Below are 21,518 nucleotides of genomic sequence, written 5' to 3'. Positions count from 1 at the left end.
AGAAAGAGGGGACAGAGCGGGGGTGCAGGGGAGGGATCTGAGAAGACTCGTGCCAAGGAGAGGCTCTGTCCTCACTGCACTGCGCGTCCCCTGACCCCCGTCACTGCTTCACAACTGGCACCTATGTCCCCGTCCCCCCCCCACCGTGCCCACCTTGCCACTGCAGCTGCGTGACAGAGCCCTCTGAACAGACGCAGGGAAGAACAAGCCAGGGGGGGGGGGGGCAGAGGTGGCGAGGGGGAGGGGAGGGGGAGGGGAGGGGGATGGGGGGGGGGGGGGGAGGGGAGGGGGAGGGGGAGGGGAGGGGGAGGGGAGGCCGCACCTCGTCCTGGTCGCGCAGGGTGTTCAGCTGCTCCAGCTTCTTGGCCCAGTACCGCGCCTCCTCCTCGGGGATGTCTGTGGGCACAGTGGGCTGAGGCTGCTGGTCTGGTGGCCCCAGCTGAGGGCTCCCTGCCACTGGCCGTCTCTCCTCCTGGCAGCCCGAGGCCCCACCGGGACCCCCAGACCTGAGCCCCGAGGATCGGGGGCATCTGCCACTCATAGGTGATGCACAGGGGACAGGACGGTCTCAGGCGTGCAGTGGGGACACCTCTGCCAACTCGGTGCCCCCAGGAGACGCCCTTCTGGGGAGGGGACCCGGTCCCCAGCGGGCAGGGCTGCCTGGGCCCAGCTGGACGCGGCCACTCCCCTGGACTGGGGGGCGTTGGGAAGCCGGGACTCACCCAGGGGCAGCTCGAAGCGCGTGTCCAGCAGGATGCGGTGGAACGTGGGGTCCTTGGTGCCGCAGATTTCGCTGTCCGCCATGATCACCTGGGAGTCCAGCGTCAGCCACTCTCCAGGGCCCTCCTGGGGTCGTGGGAGGGTGACAGGGACCAAGGGCTCTGGTTAGCTAAGGGGATCGTGTCCCCAGCAGGGCCCCCGCCCTCTCACAAGGCACCCCTCACCCCATATCACCCCTACCCAGAGGGCAAGGGTCCCTCCCCACTTTATAGTGAGGAAACTGACCCTCAGAAAGGGAGGGTCTCAGCCCAGAGCCACGTGGCAGGTCAGGGAAACTCAGAGGCGAGGACCCAGGAGAGCAGGCAGGCGCTGGTGTAGCTTTGTCACAAGGGGTTTGGGGACTCTGGCTTCACAGTCCTCCCACCACCCAAGGAGGAAATGCCCAAAGAGAATGAGCCTGTTCCCTGATGATTCAGGGACATGGGCCCTGTGAGCAGGGGAGTCCACTCTGAACCTCAGTGTTTTCATCTCTTAAATAAGAACAATCTCCTGTGGAGTCCTCTGACTGCTGTCCCGCATGACCAGGCCCCCCTCACACTTGGGGGGGCCACTCGAGGCCTCTTTTGAGGCTCATTTCCTTGAACTATTACATTCATTTCCTCCCTTGTCCTGGTTCATTCAATCATTGACTCAAAACCAAATGCTCCCTGGAGCCGCCTCTGTGCCAGCTTCATGCTGAGTGACACCAGGGTCCCCAAGGGCCCCAGGCATCAGTCTGGCTCCTGAAGAGCTCACAGTCCTGGGAAGCAACGCTGGGCCCATGAGGTCAGGGCCAGGCCTGAGGGATCCAGGGACATTGGCCAGGGCTTCAGGAGGGGGAGGTGTAGCTCAGAGGGGAGTGGAAGGGAGGGCGCTGGGGCCCAGGAACAGCATCTGCAAAGGCTCAGAGGCCAGGATCTGCACAGTGAGCAGGCCATGCCGAAGGCCTCCCAAGGGACAGGGCGGGGGACAGCTCAGAGCTCCAGGCCATAAGATCCTGCAGCGGTCAGCACAGAGTGGGTGAGAATCAGGTCAGGAGGCCCCGAGAGGAGGCCAGAACTGGGCTATGGGGACAGGGAGGTCACCAGAGTGGTCCCCACCCTCTGGTGTGGTGTGAGGGCGGAGGTGTTGGGCTTCTGTCTACACTGTCCTCTGGCTGGTGTCATCCTGCTGCCCTCCCAGGGCGCAGAACACTAGCTGCCCACATCCCCCTCCTTCTTCCATAGAAATCTATTTTTAGCTGTGATGGGGGCATGGCTTAAGACTACATTTCCCAGAATTCATTGAAGCCATGTGGAACCACAATTCAGTTTTGGCCAATGGGATGTATTTAAAATGCTGGGAGCAGCCTCCAGGTTGGGCCCTTAACTAAGCAGGTGAGCACTCCCCTTTACTACCTTTCCTTGGCTGGAATGAAGATGCAATGATGAGCCTCAAACAGCCACTTTGGACCATGAGGTAGAAGTCATACGGGAGAGCAATAAGTTGAAGGAACTTAGACCCCAGTGGCTTTAACTGTCTTAACAACCCCAAAGGTATACATAGATATTGTCAGGGGGCAGAGAATGTAAATGCCCATCTTGTTTAGGCCACAAGGCTCTGGGCACTCCTCCTTCCCCACCTTCAGCCCACCCACCATTCACCTCATTGGATTGTCGGATGGTCCTCAGTGGGATCCACACAGTGCCCACCATTGTGTCCCAGATGAGACCCTTGTTCCACACCTCCACAGTCAGTCCTAAATCCAGGCGGTTAATCTCACTGTGGAAAGGGGAGACGCGGTATCAGGGGAGTAGGGGGGAGAGCATGGGAGCTCAGAGAGGTTAGTTTGTTTGCCTGAGGATACACAGCATACTGCAATTTAACCCCCTTAGCTGGATGGCAAGAGGGGAAACTGAGGCCAGAGGTGGGAACTGACTGGCTTTGAGTACCACAGAAGCCAGCCAGGAGGGAAGGAGCGGGGACACATGTCACACGTCTCCCACACCTGTCTTCTGAGCCCCTGCTGGAGCCTTCGACCCTGATGATGCAGGAGAGTGAAGAAGCTGCTGAAACCCCGCCCTGGCCCCACTGTACCCCGATAACAGCATCTGGGTGTCTCCAGCCTTGCAGTGTCACCTCTGCTCAACCAGGTGGGGACGCTCCTGAGCACATGAACACGTGCACTTTCATGCCCTTTCCTTGAGGGTTCACCCTGGAAATGGGCCAATTCAGGGACTGTCTGCCCCTCCCCCGGCACACCATCCCCCACCCCCCACCCCCTCCGTCCTCTGCTTCAGGGTCCTCAGTGCCCGGCCTCTCCTGTCTCCTGCCCCGCTGACACTTCACTGTCAGGCTCTGCTGGGGCATAGCCTGGGGGTGGAGAGTGGCCTGGGACCAAACCCCAGCTGTGACACAAACGTGCTGCGTGACACTGAGCAGTGGCTCTACTTCTCTGGGCCTCCATTTCATCATCTGTAAAAAGGGGATTGCAGGGGCAGCTCCCCTCCCAGGGCTGTAGGTGCAGCTGATTTAGTTCAAGCAGAGGAAGCCTCTGAGCAGGGCACAGACCGCGGCTGTCATCAGAGTAGACTGGACGGAGGTGGTTTTGCAAACGGGGCACTGGGTGGCTCTAGACTCTGGGCTGATCCGGGCCATTAATTCATTTGCTTATCAAATGGTTCTTGAGTACCTACTATGTGCCAACTCCTGTGACAGGGGGTCACAGTGGGGACAGAAATCAACCCTGTCCCACCCTCCTGGAGCTCCCAGTCTAGCAGCCGTGGCCAGAAATGAAAAACTCATAGAAATGGCTAGAATATCCATTGGAGGGGAAGCCCGGGGAAGATACCGGGCTCTGACAGTGGTTTTTGGAAGAAGAAGGGTGGGGCTTCCCTGGAGGGGACACGAGCTGAGATCCAAAGGACAAGCTGCTGTTTGGGGTGAGGGGAGGAACGCAAGTGCCAAGGCCCTGGGGCAGGACCAACCTGGGCTGTGGGAGGAACCTATGGCTGGGGCAGGTGAGGAGGAGAAGATGGAGAGGTGCTGGCGGGGACAGCGGGCAGGAGTGTGGCTTTATTCTGAGGTCGACAAGCTACGGACACGTTTGGAACAGAGGAGTGACAGGATGTGATTTACAGTTTTAAAAATATCCCCCTGGCTGCCTGGAGCAGAGCAGATTGTGGGGGGCGGGCCGCAGCGGGAGGCCGGGGGCGGAGGCCGGGACTTGGCCGGTGGCTGCTGAGATAAAGGGAAGCGGTTGCATTCTGGATGCGCTTTGGGAAAGAGCCGGCGGGGCAGGGAGGGACAGGCCACTCGGCTCCCTGGCGGTGCCAGGCACTGCCCGAGGTGGCCGCGGCGCGGGCAGGGGCGTGGCTGAGCTGGACGCGCAGACTCACAACATGAAGTCCTGCTCCCAGCTGGGCTGGCTGCCGCGCACCGCGATGGTCGTGCTCTTGACATTCTGCACCTTCAGGGTCACGTACGTGTTGAATTTCTCTGTGGCGGTGACAGCAGAGTCAGCGACGCAGTTCAGGGACTGCACCGCCCGCTCTGGGTCCCCGAGCTGACCCGCAGGGGCTCCTGCCCGGCCAGCCCTCCCCACGCCAGGCCCCCAGGCGACAAGCCGGGCTGGGGGAGGGGACATCTGAGATCGGGGAGACCTGGAATCTGGGGCCTCACCCAGCTGCCTAGAAATGACCAGCTCCGGGGCTGGGGGCGGGGCCGGCTGGTGAAGCCCCTGCTGGCCTGAAGTCCCCGAGTCCAGCCCCGGGAACAGGAGACCATGCCTTTGGTTTGGGCTGAGAAGACCAGGGTCCCAGAAAAGGGACAAAACTGACTGTGAGAAACTCCCTTTGGGGCTGGGGCTGGGGCTCAGGGGCAGAGGGCCTGCCTGGCACGGGAGAGGCACGGGGTTGGGTGTTGGCGTCGGGCCATCTACAACTACAAAAAAGATTTTATTCTAAATAGAAAGAAAAAAAAAAACAAACTCCCTTTGGTTTTTGCTTTTCCGTACCTCGGTATCCTCATCTGTAGCAGGTCTATCCCCTCCTGGCCTCCCGAGACCCCTTGGGAAGCCAAGGCTCGGAGTGAGCCCCACTGGCCTGGGCCAGGGGGGTGGAAGGTGGGGACACAGGGCGATCCCAGGCCAAGGTCCCCCTCCCAGCTCCACCCTCCCACGCCCCTCCTCCCTGCGCAGAAACCAAGTCTGAGTCTGGACGCAGAGCCAGACAGCCTCCCAGCCTCTCCAGGGACAGACAGACAGACAGGGCAAAGGAGCGGCGCTTACCTTGGGCACCATCAAACTTGGCTTTTTTGACTGTGGAGAGAGACAGAGAGGGAGGAGAGGAGGGGGGATGTGGAGGGGACACAGACGGACAGACATCCAAGCCAGAGCCACAAATGCAGAGGAGAGACACAGAGACACAGAGAGTCACAGACACCGAGAGACACGGGAGAAAGCCACAGCCAACCAAACGAATGAAAGAAGCAAAGCCAGGGACAGCAACAAGGAGGATGAAGGAGGCAGGGGAGAGAGAGAGAGAGAGAGAGAGAGAGAGAGAGAGAGAGAGATCATCAGACAGATGAGTACAGGCAGACCTAGGCTGGGAGGAAACTGGATGGCAGGAGAGTCCCCACAGTCCCCCACCTCCCACAGCCCCAGCCCTCCTGGAGTTGAGCCTTCATCTGCAATGGAGCAAGAGACCTAAGAAGGAACGGGGCAGGTGGCAGTAGATGCCTCCTCCAGGAAGCCCTCCGGGATTGATTGCCTCCCGAGCAGTGTGGAAGGGGTGGGTGTGAGGACAGCTGCAGCCCTGGGGCCCTCAAGGTCCAGGTGCGACTGGTTTACAGGACGGGAACTTCCCTTGACAGCATCTCTGCCCCTCCCAAACCTGCTCCCCGTGGGACCCCAGTCCTTCTTCCCTTCTCCCTCCTTTCACCCTTCTTTTCCAATTCACGTCTTCATCTGGGTCCATGGCACCCTGGACCAAACCAAAGCAATCGAGGTACGATCGAGGAATGAAGGAGTTCTTCCCCTGCCCCCCGCCCCAGGGAACCCGGGTCCTCCTGACCCCAGAGATGGTTGCGCACCCCCTTCTCACCGCCCACCCTTTGTTCTACACCTTCGGGTTTCCCCTGTCCCTCTGCCTCCTGGGTCTGTATTTATGTATGTATTTATTTAACTGGGGATTGAACCCAGGGGCACCGAGTCACACTGAGCCACCTCCCCAGCCCCTTTTTATATTTTATTTAGAGACAGGGTCTTGCTGAGTGGCTTAGGGCCTCGCTGTTGCTGAAGCTGGCTTGGAACTCGCACCCTCCTGCCTCAGCTGCGCCCAGCTTTCTGCGTCTCTGGACGGGTGCGTGGAAGCCATGGAACAATGAATTCCTAGAAACAGGACCGTGTAGGGACAGGTGCCACAGCCTCTTGGGTTTGTATCTCTGTCCCCATCACTTGAGTTTCTGCCTTGCAAAACGCTTGACTGGAACCAGGGAACACAGGAGTCCATCCAGGGTGGGAGCCAGTGGCTCTGACATAGGGATGGTGACTATGGTCGGGTCCCTTGCAGCAGAGGAGTCAGCAATGAGAGGGTGCTTTCCTAAGCCAGCGCCAACCTCCTCACCCCAAAGGCCCAGACTTTAAACGCAAATGATGGGGCATCACACCCGCCACACTTGAGTTTGGCCTTGGCAGGTAGAGTGTGGATGGAGCCCTTGACTGGGCGTTGGGACAGGTGAGCACTGGCTCTGCTGGGAGTCAAACAGAGTTGGGTTCAGATTCAGTGCTGTGTGACCCTGGGCTAGTGAATCCCCCTTTCTGGGCCTCCATCTTTGTCTTACTCTCCCTCCCTGCTTTTCTAGATCTGGTTCTCTCCCTCTTTCTTTCTCTCTCCCTCCCTCTCCCTCCCTCTCTCCCCTGTCCTCATCTCTGTTTCTTTCCCCCACACCCTGAAATCAGTATCAGTCCCTGTGTCCTCACTTTTCTGCTCAAGGCACATGGCTGCATGAGTTAAGGACCCTGTCTTGCCTGCTCAGTCAGTCCCTGTCCCACTGCCCTGTGGAATCCTTGTCACCCAGCTCCCAGGGAGCTCTCCTACCCGTCGCCCCAGCCTGGGGCTATGCCCAGCCTGGCCCAGGCCTCCTCCCCGGGGAGAGCACACCTGGGAGGCTCTGGCAAAGGTGGGCAGCCGCGGGGCGGGAGGGAGGCACCCAGATTGAGGCTGGGAAAGGCACCTACAGGGCAGACGGAGACTGAGAGAGAAAAGGAAAGGGGGAGCAGGAGGGGAGGAGGAGGACTGCACAGCAGGCAGGAACCCTCAGGTCACTGTTGGGGGCAGGCGCGGGCGAGGTGGGGGAGGGGTGTGTTGGGGGCACTTGGAGGGGCAAGCTGTGCGCGGCGCTGGGGGAATCCAGGGGCCCCTCGGCTCCTTGGACAATGCCCGCTTTGCAGACCATGGGCCTGGCTCAGGGCAGCCCTGGAGCCTTCTGGTGCGTCTGTCTCCCTCCCTGTGTCTTTCCTCCAAGAGGCTCTCGCCGGTCTCCCACCAAGTCTCCCTGCTCCTCGGTCTATTATTCTCCCCACCCTGTCACTCGTTCCTCCTCCGGTCTCTCCGGTCCCCTCTTCCTCCCTCTGGCTCTCCGCTCCCTGCAACCCCAGCCCGGCCCCTCCCCGCAGGCTGTCGGGACTGAGGGTGCGGGGCTCAGGAGGGCCTCAGGCCGTGGGGACTTGCTGGAGGGCTCTGTCCTGCTGACTGAGGCCAGCTCGGGCCCTCAGCCCCTGCAGAAGGTCCGGGGCAAGGACATCAATATTTGCTCATCCTTCAGGAGGCTCAGAGGGGAAAAGGGTCTCAGAGAAAAGGGAAAACCAAAAGCCGCCCAGGCTGGGGACAGGGGTCTTGGAGGGAAAAGGAGCTCGAGATCCAGGAGGGACTCAAGAAGGCTGCCAGGCTTGGAGGGGAGGGCGGGGCTTGGGGAGGGTGGTCTCGGGGCGGGGCTTAGGGAGGGTGGTCTCGGGCGGGGCTTGGGGAGGGTTCTCGGGGCGGGGCTTGGGGAGGGTGGTCTCGGGGCGGGGCTTAGGGAGGGTGGTCTCGGGGCGGGGCTTAGGGAGGGTGGTCTCGGGCGGGGCTTGGGGAGGGTTCTCGGGGCGGGGCTTGGGGAGGGTGGTCTCGGGGCGGGGCTTAGGGAGGGTTATGGGGCGGGGCTTAGGGAGGGTTATGGGGCGGGGCTGGCAGGAAGGGTGGTCAGGGGTAAGGGGCAGGAGGGAGGGGTGGTCTGAGTGAGGAGGGGCTTGGAGGAAGGTGGCGGGGGGCGCTCAGGGGGGGACCAAGGGGCTGGAGAAGGAACGGATTCGGCTGGTGTCTTTCCCGGCCGGCGCATGCTTTCCCCAGAGGCGCCGTCCTCGCCGTCACGTCCCGCCACCTTCACGCCGCGCCAGTTGCTGGATGAGGGTCAGCGGCGCGGAAGCGCCAGCCCTCCCCAGCGGGCTCCGAGTCACAAGCGGGCACCAGGCTATTTATAACGTGGGCGCGGAGGGCGTGAGCGACGCGACGGCGGGGAGGTGGCGGGAGCGGCCCGGGCGGGGGGAAGGGGGGGCGCGGGCGCTGTCGCCCTCTGTATCGGGTGGGTGGAGACACCGCGTCACGCGCAGCCAGTGGCCTGCGCGGCCTCGGATGTCTCTGGGGCCCCATCAGCCGGGACTGATGAATGTGGTTACAGATGCTCCCCGAACCTGGGGAAGCTGGAGCGGGGGTTCAGGCTGCGGGATCCCCATGGGCACTGCGGGGCTCGAGGCCTCAGTTTCTGCATCTGGGAAATGGGGAGAGGTCGAGCTGGGAGGTTTTGATCCCCTCTTCCTCCCTCTCCTCCTTCTGCACTGTCATTATTATAGTATCATTAATAATAATAATTAATAATAGTATTTACACATTATTATTAGGACTAGTATCATGACTATTTTTATTATTTGGTTGATTTCTCCGCGTGCCCTTGGCTAAGATTCTAGGATCCTGAATTCTAACTGAAGGGGCCTCCAGTCTTGAGGCACTTGTGACCTGCCAGATGAGGGGGGCAGTGTGAAGGGCAGGGGGAGGGGAACCCAGCCATCAAGGAGAGATCTGAAAGCCCACTCCCCTGATGTGCTCACTGAGTGTCAGAATATACACAGTGCGAGGCCACCATATCAAAGGGTGGCTTTGGCATGGGGGTGGGGAACATAGAAAATCCAGAAATAGATTCCAGGATATTTGACGGTTTCCCGTGTGATGTTGCTGGCAGACACTTCAGCGGGAGACGGATGAGCTCTATGATATAGGGCGTTGACCCTGCGGGTTTTGCACGGGGCAGAGAATAAACGAGGACTCTCAACTCTACTGGAGGAATAAGCTGGAGCCTTCTGTGTGAAAAACAAACATGCCAAGAGCCCAAGGATCAGTGATCCTGTGCTGCTTACCACGGACAGCTAAGAATTAGGCCCAGTGTTTACAGTTGTAGTTGCTCATTAAATAGTGATTTGCTAAAGGCGTGACGTCCTTTCCTCCCATGGTTGACTTGCGCTAAGACGGCAACTGGACGCTGTCCGTGGTGCTGAACCCTCCATCCCTGCTCTTGTATCCCTGATGAACTTGGCTTCCTTTGTCCTGCTCAAGAGCTGGAGACCCCTCTTAGAGCCCTCCTCGGGCCTACATAGAGTGCCCTACACTGATGGACCTCCTTCCCGAAAGCTCTTAGGCTCCATTAATAAAAATACCATCATTGATTTTTCCATTTCTTTGGCTCACACTTATTGGGCCTTCCCATAGGCCAGCATCATGCCAAAGGGCCCTGCCTCCTCTCATTAGAGCATCCTGTCAAACCCAGGTGGCACTGGCGCTATTGGTGTGCCCATTCTACAGATGGGCATGCTGAGGAATGAAGAGCATGTGGGATTTGCAGAGAGTGATGAATGCAGGATTCAAACCCAGACCTGCCCAAGACAGAATGCCCTCGTTAGCACCTCACATAGTGAGAGGAAAGACCCAGATGCAGATGCCCCCAGGTGGGTGACATCACAGATGGGGCAGCCCTGGAGAGTGATCTGTGAAGTCTTCCTGGGAGAGAGGAGGAAAACAGCCATTATGAATGAGGAGGTGGTGACGTGCCAGTTTACTGAGTGGATACGGGAAGAAGGCAATCAGGACAGACTCTCACCCATGGAGGGAATTTGGCTGTCTCCCAGGTTCTGAGGCTGAGAGAAGGCTCAACGCCTTCCCTCACCCACAACAGGCTCAGGAGTCTGTTAGATTCACCTCTGGCTCTGTGGCAGTAGACAAGTTGCTAGACCTCTCTGAGCCTCAGTTTTGCTCATCTGCAAAATGGGGCTTCTCTGAGGATTCAAGAGGGCAGTGGGCACAAAAATCCTCGAAACCGTGCCTACAGCATGCTGGATGGGTGGGACTTGTGGATGTTATTATTGGTCATGAGGCAAATTCTTTCCTCACACACATTCACTGATTTGTTTGCCTTATTCGCCCATCAAATATTTATGGATCCTTTAAAACCTGATGGTCTATGCAAAATGCCGGGAGGCACAGGAAAGCCTGGAATTGATCCTGACCGCTGCTCCTTGGACCATGCTGTTCCTTTGCCTGGACCACTGTCTTCCCTCCGATTATCTTTCCCCTCATCTTCTGACACTCAGGCAAATGGTAGGGGTGGGGTTCAAGGCAGGCTTCTAGAGGAAGAGTGTCCTGGACCCCTCCCCCGCTCCCCAGCCTTTTCCCATCTCTTTTACCCTAACACGATTAGGAGAGTGGCCAGGGGTAGGACTGGGTCCCCAGAACCAAGAACGGTGCCTGGTACACAGCAGGTGCTCAATGACTGCTTATCACGTAAATATGAGCAACTTCATAAAGGAACCAGGTGCATTTACCATTGGCAACCTCAGGACACTGCCAACAGCTGGCTGGCCGATTAAGAGGAGGCCATGTGTTTCCACACAGGTAAGGAAGCAGGAGCCCGGAGCCGGGCCTCTGCGGACAGGCTCCCGTTTGCTCCCGTTTGCTGGCTTGGGGGGCACGCTTGAGCACTTCATCGGCCTGTTTGCTTGGATGTCTGCAGGGAGGAGTTCACTTGCATAACCAGGGCAGGCGGATGTGTGTGCATGTATAGAGGGACATGGGACTGTTTGTGTGCAGGTGAGGGTCTGCACACATGTGCCTAGAGATGAAGATGTACTGGCATGTGCAATCTTGTGGACAATGAGTTAGTAGCACACACATGTTGGCACATGTGTGCATGCCATGCAGTTCCATGACCCATGTATTTGTGTATTTGCATACACACACTCATGTGTACCTGCGTACCTAAGTGAGTGTATGTAACATCCTTCGTCCATTCAAAAAGACTGCTTCGAATGTCTGAGCAAGCATTGTCCTGTGTGTACACATATGGTGTTTGTATGTGCTTATGTGTATAGAAGTTACTTCATGAGACTTGGTACCTTAACGGGTGCAAACGGGTGCATGTCTGGGTGTGAAGTGGTGAGGAGATCTTGTGTATTCTGCACACACGTCAACTTTGTATGGATACTTCCAGTTGTGCACCCGAAGACACACCCATCTGTATTTCAGGGACTTTGGCTTAAGACTGGATCACACACACACACACACACACACACACACACGGGACTGTGTTCACGCAGGCATGGGTCTGCTCGGAGTCCTGGTAAGCTGTCTGTGCACAGCAGCAAGCCTGGTGGGAATGTGTGTAGGGCGGTGGACGCATGGGTGAGGAGGGGCAGGTGTTCCAACTCCAGAGATGAGCTCAGACCCCAGGGCCACCCCTCCCAGCCTAGTTTCCCTCCCGCCCAGCCCACCTCACACCCCCACTCACCCCACCATCCTCTTGGCTCCACCCCTCACCCCGGGGCTTTACCCTCCTCCAGCTCTTATTGCCCCCCACCCCCTCTCTTCCTGCTCCAGGTTCCCCTCCTCACCAGGTCTCTCCGCCTCCCACCGCAGCCCCAGCCTCGCCCTGCCCATCAGCCCTCCACTCTGCCGGGGACTCCTTCCCACAAAGTCCACAGAATCCAGCACAATCCTGCCCCCGGGCCTCCCTTTCTGGAAGCCTCCTCCCTCTTACTGCACCCCCCCCACACACACACACACCACCCCCGCAGCCGAGCCTCCTGTTTGCGTCAGAGCTGAGCGTGACATCCCGCCCCCTGCACTAGGCAGGCCTTCCCCAGGAGCCCTGCGAGGGGTGTGGGGGCGGGGAGAGGGCAAAGGAGAGGACGGGGGTCAGCAGGAGCACCCCACGGCCCCCGGCTCCGGCGCCGCTTCCTGGAGTGCCAGGCAACTCGAGAAAGGGAAGAGCCCGCTGGGTCTGACACCCAACTTCCCCTCCATCCTTCCTCAGGCCTAGCCGTGGGGATAGCACGGGGGTCCCCTGGATTTCCCGACAACACTAGCTCCGCAGGCCTGGAGGTCAGGGGCTCGAGGTGTTGACCTTTGACATTAGGGATCCTTCTCCCACCACCCCCAGCCTCGTCAGACCGAAATAAGCTCAGAGAAAGGGGGCTCCTGTCCCTTTAAGAACACCCGCGTCCACGCCGCCGGCCCGACCCTATTTGCACACGGGAAGCCGCGGCGGGGAGCGGGCGGGCGGGGCTGGGTTTGTGAATGGAGCGGCGGGGGGCGGGGCGGGGGCGGGGCGGGGGCGGGGCCGGGCTCGAGCCTGCCCACCTGGGTCCAGGCGGCCGCTGGAGTTCGGCACGCACGCGCGCGCTCGTACACACGCGCGCGCACACACTCTCACACTCCCCGCCGCCCAAGGTCTCCAGAAGCCTGGCCTCACACTCGGTCGACACCCTCCTTCCACCACCGCAGTCTTCATGAAGTGGGCGCGGGGAGCCGCGAACCCCAGTCCTTAAAAGCCAGGGTTCAGAATTCTGTGGGCCTCGAGCCCACCCACCGCCAGCCCGCTCCCCGCCCAAGGTCTCCCAGAGCCTGAGTTCTCTGTGGGAGTGCCTCGGACGCCCGGGCCCTGGTGAGCTGGCCTCTCCCAACCCTAGGCTCAAAGGTGTGTTGGGGGGTCATGCGTCTCCCACGTTCCTCTCCCTCCCCCCACCCCAACGCAGAGCGTGGGCCTGGGCGTGGGCCTCAGTGCAGATGGCGCTCTGGCCCCAAAATAGCTCCCCCTTCCCTCCCTGCAGCCCAAAGTGGGTGAGGTGAGGATGGACCCACAGGGGTCGGGGTCGAGGGCGGGTGGTCGTGCGGGGGTCACTGCTCTTCCAAAAGGGTCTGCACCCTACAGAGTAGGCTGGGTACGTCTTCAGGGGGTCTGGAGGGGGCGGGGGGAAGGTCCCTCCCGCTGTCCTCCCAGTCCCCATCTGGGAGGCCAAAGAGTTCATGGGAGAAACAGCCCCACACCCCCAGCCATCGCCCTCTCTGGACGCTGGGGGTCTCCCTGGCCCCCTCCCCCTAGTCCTCTTCATCCAGGGCTGGGGGGTCCTAGAACTCTCCGCTGTCCTGAGGGCCAAGACGCCCGCCCACCCAGACCTTCCATTTCCGGGGCTTGGAGACCCGCGCCCCTTCGAATGCCCAGCCGGGTCCGCGTCCCCGAGGATCCGTAGCCCAGCGCACAGGACCGGACTCCTTCCGAGTGCCCCGCAGGAGTCAGACTACCCAGCCAGCCCGCTCCACACGGACCCCTACACCAACAACCCGGTCTACACCATCGCCCGAGCCTGGACCGCTTCGGGACAGAACCCGAGATCCCCACCCGCGTCCACACGATCCCCAACAGAGGCTATCGGGACCCCCGAGAACCGAGCCGCGTCTACACGGGTCACCCCCCGAGGCGGCCTGCCGCAGCGCCCACCGCTCTCCCCTCGGCGGTCACGCCGCGTGTGCTCAGGTCACCCCCGGAGGAGCCCAGCCGCATCCACGCGGACCCCGGGAGCAGCCCGCGCCCGCACGGGTGCCGACCCGCAGCCTCCCGCCTACCTCCAACGCAGAGCAGGGACATGGCTCCGGAGTCGCCGGCGGGCCGGGGGCGGCCAGGCTGGTTCGGTGGGGTCGGGCTCAGCGGCCGCCGGCTCCGTGCATCTCGCGGCTGCAGCCCGCGCTCTGCTCACGCCCGGGCCCGGCCGCCGCCAGCCATCTTGGTTCAGCACCGGGGGGCGGACAGCTCCTGACGTGGCGCCGGCGCGCGGCGGGCGGGGCCGGAACGCCTGATGGGGCGGGGGCGCCGCAGCCTGGGGGTGCATTAAAGAGCCCCGCGTGGAGCCCCGGATCCCCGCCTCCAGGCCTCCCCCGCACGGGGACTGGGCGGCCCCCACGCATGTCTCCTGCCGGCTCTGCCCGGAGGATCTCCGCTCCTGGGGCTCTGGGTCTCCGTCTCTCCAACACTCTCTTCCCTGCTCTCTGCTCCTGTTCTCTCCAGGCCTTTCTTAATCATGTCTTCCTCTGAGCCCCTCTCTGTTCCTTTTCTGTGCCTCTGTTAGGTCCCATCTAGGTCTCAATGACCCCGTTTCACTTTCTCTAAGCCACCCATCCTTCTTTCCCTGTATAACTAGAAATCTATTCATCCGTCAATGCCCTCTCCTCCTCCTCCGGGAAGCCTTCCTTGACTTCCCTTGCACTGACCTCTCTGGGTCCCCAGCTCCCAGCCCTTCCTCTGGTTGGGCCCTGATTCGAACTCCTCTGCACGCACCTAGCTGGGAGCCTCCTTATGGCCCTTACCCTACAAACCTGCTCACGTGTGTGCCAGTGTCTGGAATGGCACCGGAGGCCGAGCCCCACAGAGCAGCCTGTCCCCGACACACAGGAAAGACCTTCATAAATACAGAATGTGTATGGAGTTCGCTGTGAGGGAGGCCTGTGTTTAAAACCCCGCTCTGCTTCTAATCGCCAGCATGGTCTTGGCCAAGTCACATGACTTTTCTGTGCCTCAGTTTCCCTGTGAAAGGGGATGACAACTGACCCGCCTCTCAGGTGGCAGGAGCTGTCATATGAGTGAACACCTGAAAGGGCTGGGCACTGTAGTCTCCTGTTAGCCACGTTACATCTCTCTTTGCTTTCAGAGTGTTAATTAAGTCTCAACTAGATGTGCACAGGAGAGGGATGAGCAGTAGAGCCACAGGCTTGGGTAAAAAGCATCAGCACACAGTGGGAGGCTCCTCGGTGCCTCCCCAATCTCATCCCTCAGCTCAGAAAGGAGAATTTCCCCCAATTTTTTCACTTCCATGCTTTTCCTTACACATGCTTGACAGCAAACATTTGAATTTTGATTGTTTATGACCTTTATGTAACTGACACAAATGTTCACATTCTTTACCAACCTGTTTTGTTTGCTCAACATAATTCTGCTGATGTTCCTCTGTATCAATGCTGGCTGTGATGCGGGTCTTTTACACTGCTGTATAATATACTGCTAATGAGTACAACAGTATGATTGACCTATTTTTTTCAGTTAGTGGGCCTTTGGGTTGTTTCAAATTTGGATTTATTGCAAATACACACACACACACACACAGATTTATGACCATGCTCAGTATTGTGTGCTGGTTCACATGGATGATAATGGCTAAGTCATAAAACATATGTATGCTCACTTTCACTGGATAATGTAAAAACAATTTTATAGTGACTCCAGCAATTTTCATCATACTCGCATCAAAGATGCATCAGTGGGCCGGGTGCAGTGGCACATGCCTGTAATCCCAGCAGCTGGGGAGGCTGAGGCAGGAGGATTGCAATTCAAAGTCACCCTCAGCAACAGCAAGACCCTAAGCAACTCAGTGAGACCCTGTCTCTAAATAAAATACAAAACATGGATGGGGATATGGCTCAGTGGTCAAGTGTCCCTGAGTTCAATCTCTGGTAAAAATAAATAAATAAATAAGTAAATAAATAAGGGCTGGGGCTGAGTGGTTGAGTGAGTGCCTCTGAGTTCAATCCCCAGTACGGGGGGTGGGGGGGAAGCATCAGTGGCTGCGTTTCCTTGCTAATGTTTGAATTGCCAGGATTTGGGGTTACACCCTTGCAGAGGGTTGGAGTGGATTCCTCTCTGATTGCTCATGCAGCTGAACTTGTATGTGACGGCTGGCTGCTTCTTCAGGTGAGATGCCTGTTCAAGCCTTTCGTTCATTTCTAAAACTTTGACTGTTTGTCTTTTCCTGTTGAATTGTAAGAGTTTTTCTTATTAGTTACGAATCCTTTGTTGTTTCATGTGTTGTAAACTCTCCAATTTTGTGCCTTGTCTTTGCTATTTATTGCATCATTTTCTCAACAGAATCTCTCTTGATTTTTTTTTTTTTTGTACCAGGGATTGAACCCAGGGACACTCAACCACTGAGCCATGTCCCCAGTCCCTTTTTATTTTTTATTTTGAGACAGTGTCTCACTGAGTTGCTTAGGGCCTTGCTAAGTTGCTGAGGCTGGCTTTGAACTTGTGATCCTCCTGCCTCAGCCTCCTGAGCTCTGGGATTACAGGTGTGTGCCACCATGCCCAGCAGAATCTCTTAATTTTCTTTTTTTTTTAAATCATACTTTATTTTTTAGTCGTAAGATGGACACAATATCTTTATTTTACTTTTATGTGGTGCTGAGGATCGAACCCAGGGCCTCGCACGTGCTAGATGAGCGCTCTACCGCTGAGCCACAACCCCAGTCCCTGAATCTCTTAATTTTCTAAAAAAATTTTTTATGAAAAAATATAGATACACAGAACTACGACAGAGGCACAGAGCTGCCAAAGCTGTTGGGCACCTTAGCTTCCACCCAATTAACATGTAACAAATGGCTACAGGGTGCAGATGTCAAAACTAAAACACTCTCGCTGCTGCTCATTAGCAAATAAATTGCAGGTTTTATTTTGATTTCACTGGGCTTCCCACCAGTGTTCTCCTTCTGCCCCAGGAACCCCCCTCTGCATTCGGTCATCTTGTGTCCTTGGTCTCCTCTGATCTGTGATATTTTCTTAGTCTTTCATACACACAGACACACACACACACTCACACAGGGGTGTTTGGTTGTAGATGAGCACAGTATCTTTGGGTTTTTTAAATTTATTTTTATGTGGTGCTGAGGATCAAACCCAGTGTCTCACAAGTGCCTGGCCAGCGCTCTGCCACTGAGCCACCACCCTGACTCTTCTTAGTCTTTCTTACGTGGCATTGACCTTGACAGTTTGGGGGCAGGCTGGTCAGTTATTTCATAGGAAGTTCCTCAACTGGAGTTTGTGTGATGTTTACTTCAGATTAGGTGCAAAAAAAAAAAAAGATTAGGTGCAGTTTTGAGGGAAAACCTGAAACGGGGGGGGGGGGACACCTTCTTCATGACATCATACCAGCTGTGCCAAATACCCCATGACATCATCAGTGATGTGAGCCTTGGGGACCTGGTTAAGGTGGCGACTGCAGGTTTACCCACTGTGAAGTTGTAGTTTCCCTTTTCTTACTGTATTATTTGGGGGGGAGTTGTATCTGGAAGGTGGTGTGTCTACAAAGCTCTTAATTTTAAGTTCTTTTTTTTTTAACTGTCATAAAATCCACATAACAGCTGGGAGTGGAGACCCCACGCCTGTCATCCCAGCACCTTGGGAGGCTGAGGCAGGAGGATCTTGAGTTCAAAACCAGTCTCAGCAACAGCGAGGCCCTAAGCCACTAGAGAGACCCTGTCTCTTAAGGAAAATATGAAATAGAGCTGGGATGTGGCTCAGTGGTCGAGTGCCCCTGAGTTCAATCCTTGGTGCCCAAACAAACAAACCAAACCAACCACATAACCTCATTTACCATTTTAAAATTTACAACTCAGCAGTGCTCAGCACATTCACAGAGTCACAGCCACCACTTCTATCTAGTTCCAGAACATCTGCATCACCCCAAGGCTGACGCCTCCCCCACCCCCAGCCCCCTCGGTCACTCAATCTGGTCTGTCAGGATTTAATTCCAAATTCTTCCACCTTTGCTGTGTGCACACTATCTTGTTCAAGGACTCCTTCCCTGCCCCGGTATCCTAAAGGTCCTCTCAGAGTGTCTTCTGGGTGACTGGCTGTGTGGCGCAGTGGACAGCGCCCTGGAATTGCCACACCTGCAGGGGCCTTTCACAGCGTGTCCTGTATGGCTGGGCTTTTGTCCTCCATGGTCAAGTCCTGGCTTCCCTGGGAACTGATGTCAGAGAGTGAAGTGAGATAAGATCTAATAAGGGTGATCCACCCTCCCAATGCCCTTTAATGAAAGTGTCCCAAAGCAAGTTCTCAGGCCAGGGTGTAGTTCTCAGTGAGCGTGATGAATTCGGAGGCTGCCACCGTGTCCCTCCTAGCTGGGGGTCTGTTCTGGGCTCTCTTCTATCCCAGTGGCCATCAGTTCTCAAATGGGTCCTTCATCTCTACTGATACCAGCTCCCCATCTTGTTCCCGGTCAGGACCTCTGAGTTAATCTTTGCCGTTATCTCAGCTGGTTGGAGTCTGGGGGAAAAAACGAGCACAGGCCAGTGGGGACCTTGACGCAGTGAACCCACAGACAAATCAGAGCGTCAATGTACTTTACAATACTGCACCTTCCGAGGTTCAAGCATGTCGAATCTTTCTACTTATCAATCTTTCAATAAAGCTTGTAACTGTTAGATTTATTTCTAGATCCTTGGTGTATTTGAAGCTATGAATACATGAGCATTTATTTATTTATTTATTTAGATATAGGGGATGGAACTCAGGGGCACTCGACTACTGAGCCACATCCCCAGCCCTATTTTGTATTTTATTTAGAGACAGGGTCTCACTGAGTGGCTTAGTGCCTCGCTTGTGCTGAGGCTGGCTTTGAACTCATGATCTTTCTTCCTCAGCCTCCCAAGCCGGTGAAATTACAGGCATGCGACACTGTGCCTGGCGATCAATGGGCTTTTAAAATGACATGTTTTGCCTGTTGTTGCAGAAGTGTGGACTGCAATTGGTTCGAGCATCTGGCAAGCTTTCTCCACTTTTCATAAACCCAGCAATTATATTTGCACATTCTTTGGGGTTCGTGGTACACGAGGCTGCCTGCCTTGGGCAAATAAACACACTCTGCATTTCTTGCCAGTCCTTTAGCTTTCACTTCTTTTTATATATTTTTTTTCCACTAAAATGCCAGGCTCCGTGGTGACAGGCATCCTTGCCTCGTTCCCGGTATTAAAGGGAACATTTCAACGTTCACCATTGATCACTTGGATCCAATTAATTTCGAAGCCCTGGTGCCTCCCCCAGCAGCTCAGCGAATTCCAGGGCTATTGATTGGCGCCGTCGGCTCCCGCTCTCCTCCAGCTGCCTCGGTCTGGCCGTGCCCTCTTTTTTCCAGCCCCCTCTCCCCCCACCCCCGTCCTCGCTGCTCATTGGTCTGCAATGCGCAGCCCTCTCCCCCGTTCCCACCTCTCTTCCCTCTCTTCTGATGTGTCTCCTCGCCACCGAGTGAAACCCACGAAGAGAAATCTTGGCAAGAAGAAGAGAGGTGGGAGATGGAGCAGGGACTGGGGAAAAGCGCAACCCCCGCCCCGCAGCCCAGCTCCTCGGGAACACACCCCACTAACCGAACGCCTGTGCACACGTGCGCGCACGCGCATGCGCGCACACACCCCCTCCCGGCGCCAGCCCCAGGGACCCTGCTTTTATTAACATGGCCCATCCCCGGTGCCTAGAGCAGCTATGGACACAGCTGGGCTTCAGATGAGAAGGGCCCCCCCACGGCATCTGCCAAGCTCAGCTTTTTCATGGGGAAAGAGAAAGCTTTTGAGAGCAGGTTCTGCCCGGGCCACGCCGCTTGGTCTTCAAATACACTCCCGGTCCTTGCTGGGTGCATTTGATGTTCCTGGATCCGTGTGAAGCTCCGCCAAGGGGAAGGATGTGAATGAAATGTCAGTCAACTTGTTCAGGAAACATTTGTTGGCACCATCTGGATGCTGAGAAGTAAGCTTGTCATCAGATTGTATACAGAGTGACATGGTCCGTGTCATGGGAGGTGGAAACACATAAGCACACACAAAGGAAATCAAGCGAAATTGGGAGGAAAACAAAGAGGGTCCCTTGATAGAGAGGAACAGCAGGGGAGGGAAGAGCTGCTTTCTAGAGGAACCCATGCAGGAGAAGAGAGGGAGAGAAGGAGCCCTTGCCTCTTGCTTGGAGAGACATGGGGGAGGGGCGCTCTAGACAGAGGCAGAGCAGGTACAAAGGCCCTGAGGTTGGAAGAACTGAGGTAGACATTCTGCCTGGAGCAGAATGAGTGAGGAGAGAGGAAAAGAGAGGGGGAAATGGGCAGAAGCTTTGGGGGGCATGGAGGAGGGGTGTGAGACTTTCTGACATGGAGAGACAGAGAGATAACGGAAAGAAGGAGACATACAGGGAGAAACACTGAAAGCAGGAGGGAGAGAGAGCGTCTCAGCCTTATAGAGCAGGACAGGACACTGCAGGCCCCAAGGCTCCAGCCCAAACCCAGATGGTTGCTGAGGTTTTATTCTTACCCACGTCTCTCCTGCAAACTCATCTCTCTGATCCCCTGTTCTGGTGGGGGGAGTTCTGAGTGCTGAGAAGGGAGTCATCTGCACACATCGGAGGGGGAAGGGTAGGCAGCGCAGGAGGGCACAGGCTGCCTTGGTCCTGCTGCAGGGGGCAGCGCGCTGATACTCGAGGACAGTGTGGAGCCACGGGAGGCTTTGAGCAGAGGAGGGACTTGTTCTGCTTCATGGTTCTTTTTTTTTTTTTTTTAATTGGTGCCAAGGACTGGACCCAGGGGTGCTTTGCCACTGAGCCACCTCCCCAGCCTTTTTTATTTTTTATTTTGAGACAGGGACTCACTAGGTTCCTGACAACCTCACTAAGTCACTGAGGCTGGCTTTGAACCTGCGATCCTCCTGCCTCAGTCTCCCAAGTTATTGGGATTACAGGCATGGGCCTCTGAGCCACTTTATGGTTTCAGGGACGTGTCTGTGACTGGAGAAGGGAGCCAGGACAGTCAGGAGCAGGAGCATAGATGTCACAGGGGAGCACCCAGGTGGGAGACAGCAGGGCTCGTGGGAGTGCCCGGGAGTCAGTTTCTGTCTGGAGCCTGAGCGCGCAGGCCTGGTGATGGGAGGGGAAGAAAGGAGAGTCGAGGGTCCGGGGCTTGGATGCCCGGATGTGAGAAAGGGGGCTGTTAACAAGATGCAGAAGCAGCAGACCCCAGAGTGAGGAACCGAGAGCAGTGTTTTGGCCTCATAGGTCTGAGTTGTCTACAAGACACCCACGGGTGCAGGCTGCGGCTCAATGGCGGAGCCTGTGCTTAGCAGGCTCAAGGCTCTGAATCCACCTCCAGCACCCCCAACACCCCAAGCAATATCAAATAGGAACATAGAGCTTCCCTCCTGCACAGTTTCAGGTTCCTGCAGTCAACTGAGTTACAAAAATATTAAACAGAAAACTGCAGAAGTAAGCGATTCACAAGTTTTATAACTTCTAGTATTATGGGTAGTATTTTATTAGTTAGCATTGTTAATCACTTACTGGGCCAAAATTCTTAAATGAAGCTTTATCATAAATAGAAGAAAAAGCACAATAGAGTCTTCCCTCCATATCCGTGGGTTCCGAGTCCATGGATTCAACCAACCACAGATGGAAAACGTTTGGGGGGAAAATTGCATCAGTACTGAACATGTATAGACTTCTAATCTTCTTTTTGGTACCCCAGCGTCCTACCACTGAGCTATATCCCCAGTCCTTTTTTTCAATTTTATTTTGAGAGAGGGTTTCACTAAATTGCTGAGGCTGGCCTCGAACTTGTGATCCCAGGTTGC

The 21,518-nt window shown here is 56.6% G+C and overlaps 1 protein-coding gene across 3 annotated transcripts in view; it reads right to left on the bottom strand.

Moving 5' to 3' along the window:
• Nucleotides 1-13,859, bottom strand: part of Unc13a (unc-13 homolog A) — a 60,991-nt gene extending 47,132 nt beyond the window's left edge. For all 3 annotated transcript variants that reach the window (XM_058576499.1, XM_046436882.2, XM_046436884.2), the window contains exons 1-6: nucleotides 13,722-13,859; nucleotides 5,027-5,056; nucleotides 4,137-4,236; nucleotides 2,403-2,520; nucleotides 723-846; nucleotides 323-396 (exon numbers count right to left, since the gene is read on the bottom strand). In XM_058576499.1, the coding sequence (XP_058432482.1) occupies nucleotides 323-396; nucleotides 723-846; nucleotides 2,403-2,520; nucleotides 4,137-4,236; nucleotides 5,027-5,056; nucleotides 13,722-13,743 (468 nt within the window). In that variant the 5' untranslated portion in view covers nucleotides 13,744-13,859. The remainder of the gene's footprint in view (nucleotides 1-322; nucleotides 397-722; nucleotides 847-2,402; nucleotides 2,521-4,136; nucleotides 4,237-5,026; nucleotides 5,057-13,721) is intronic.
• Between the last annotated feature and the right edge of the window lie 7,659 nt (nucleotides 13,860-21,518).

This window comes from Marmota monax, unplaced genomic scaffold (assembly GCF_021218885.2).
Source record: "Marmota monax isolate L192 unplaced genomic scaffold, Marmota_monax_Labrador192_F-V1.1 WCK01_AAM20220418_F8-fsc00021, whole genome shotgun sequence".
Taxonomy (NCBI): domain Eukaryota; kingdom Metazoa; phylum Chordata; class Mammalia; order Rodentia; family Sciuridae; genus Marmota; species Marmota monax.
The sequence above is the reverse complement of the archived record's forward strand: the minus strand, read 5'-3'. Positions and strand labels throughout refer to the sequence as shown.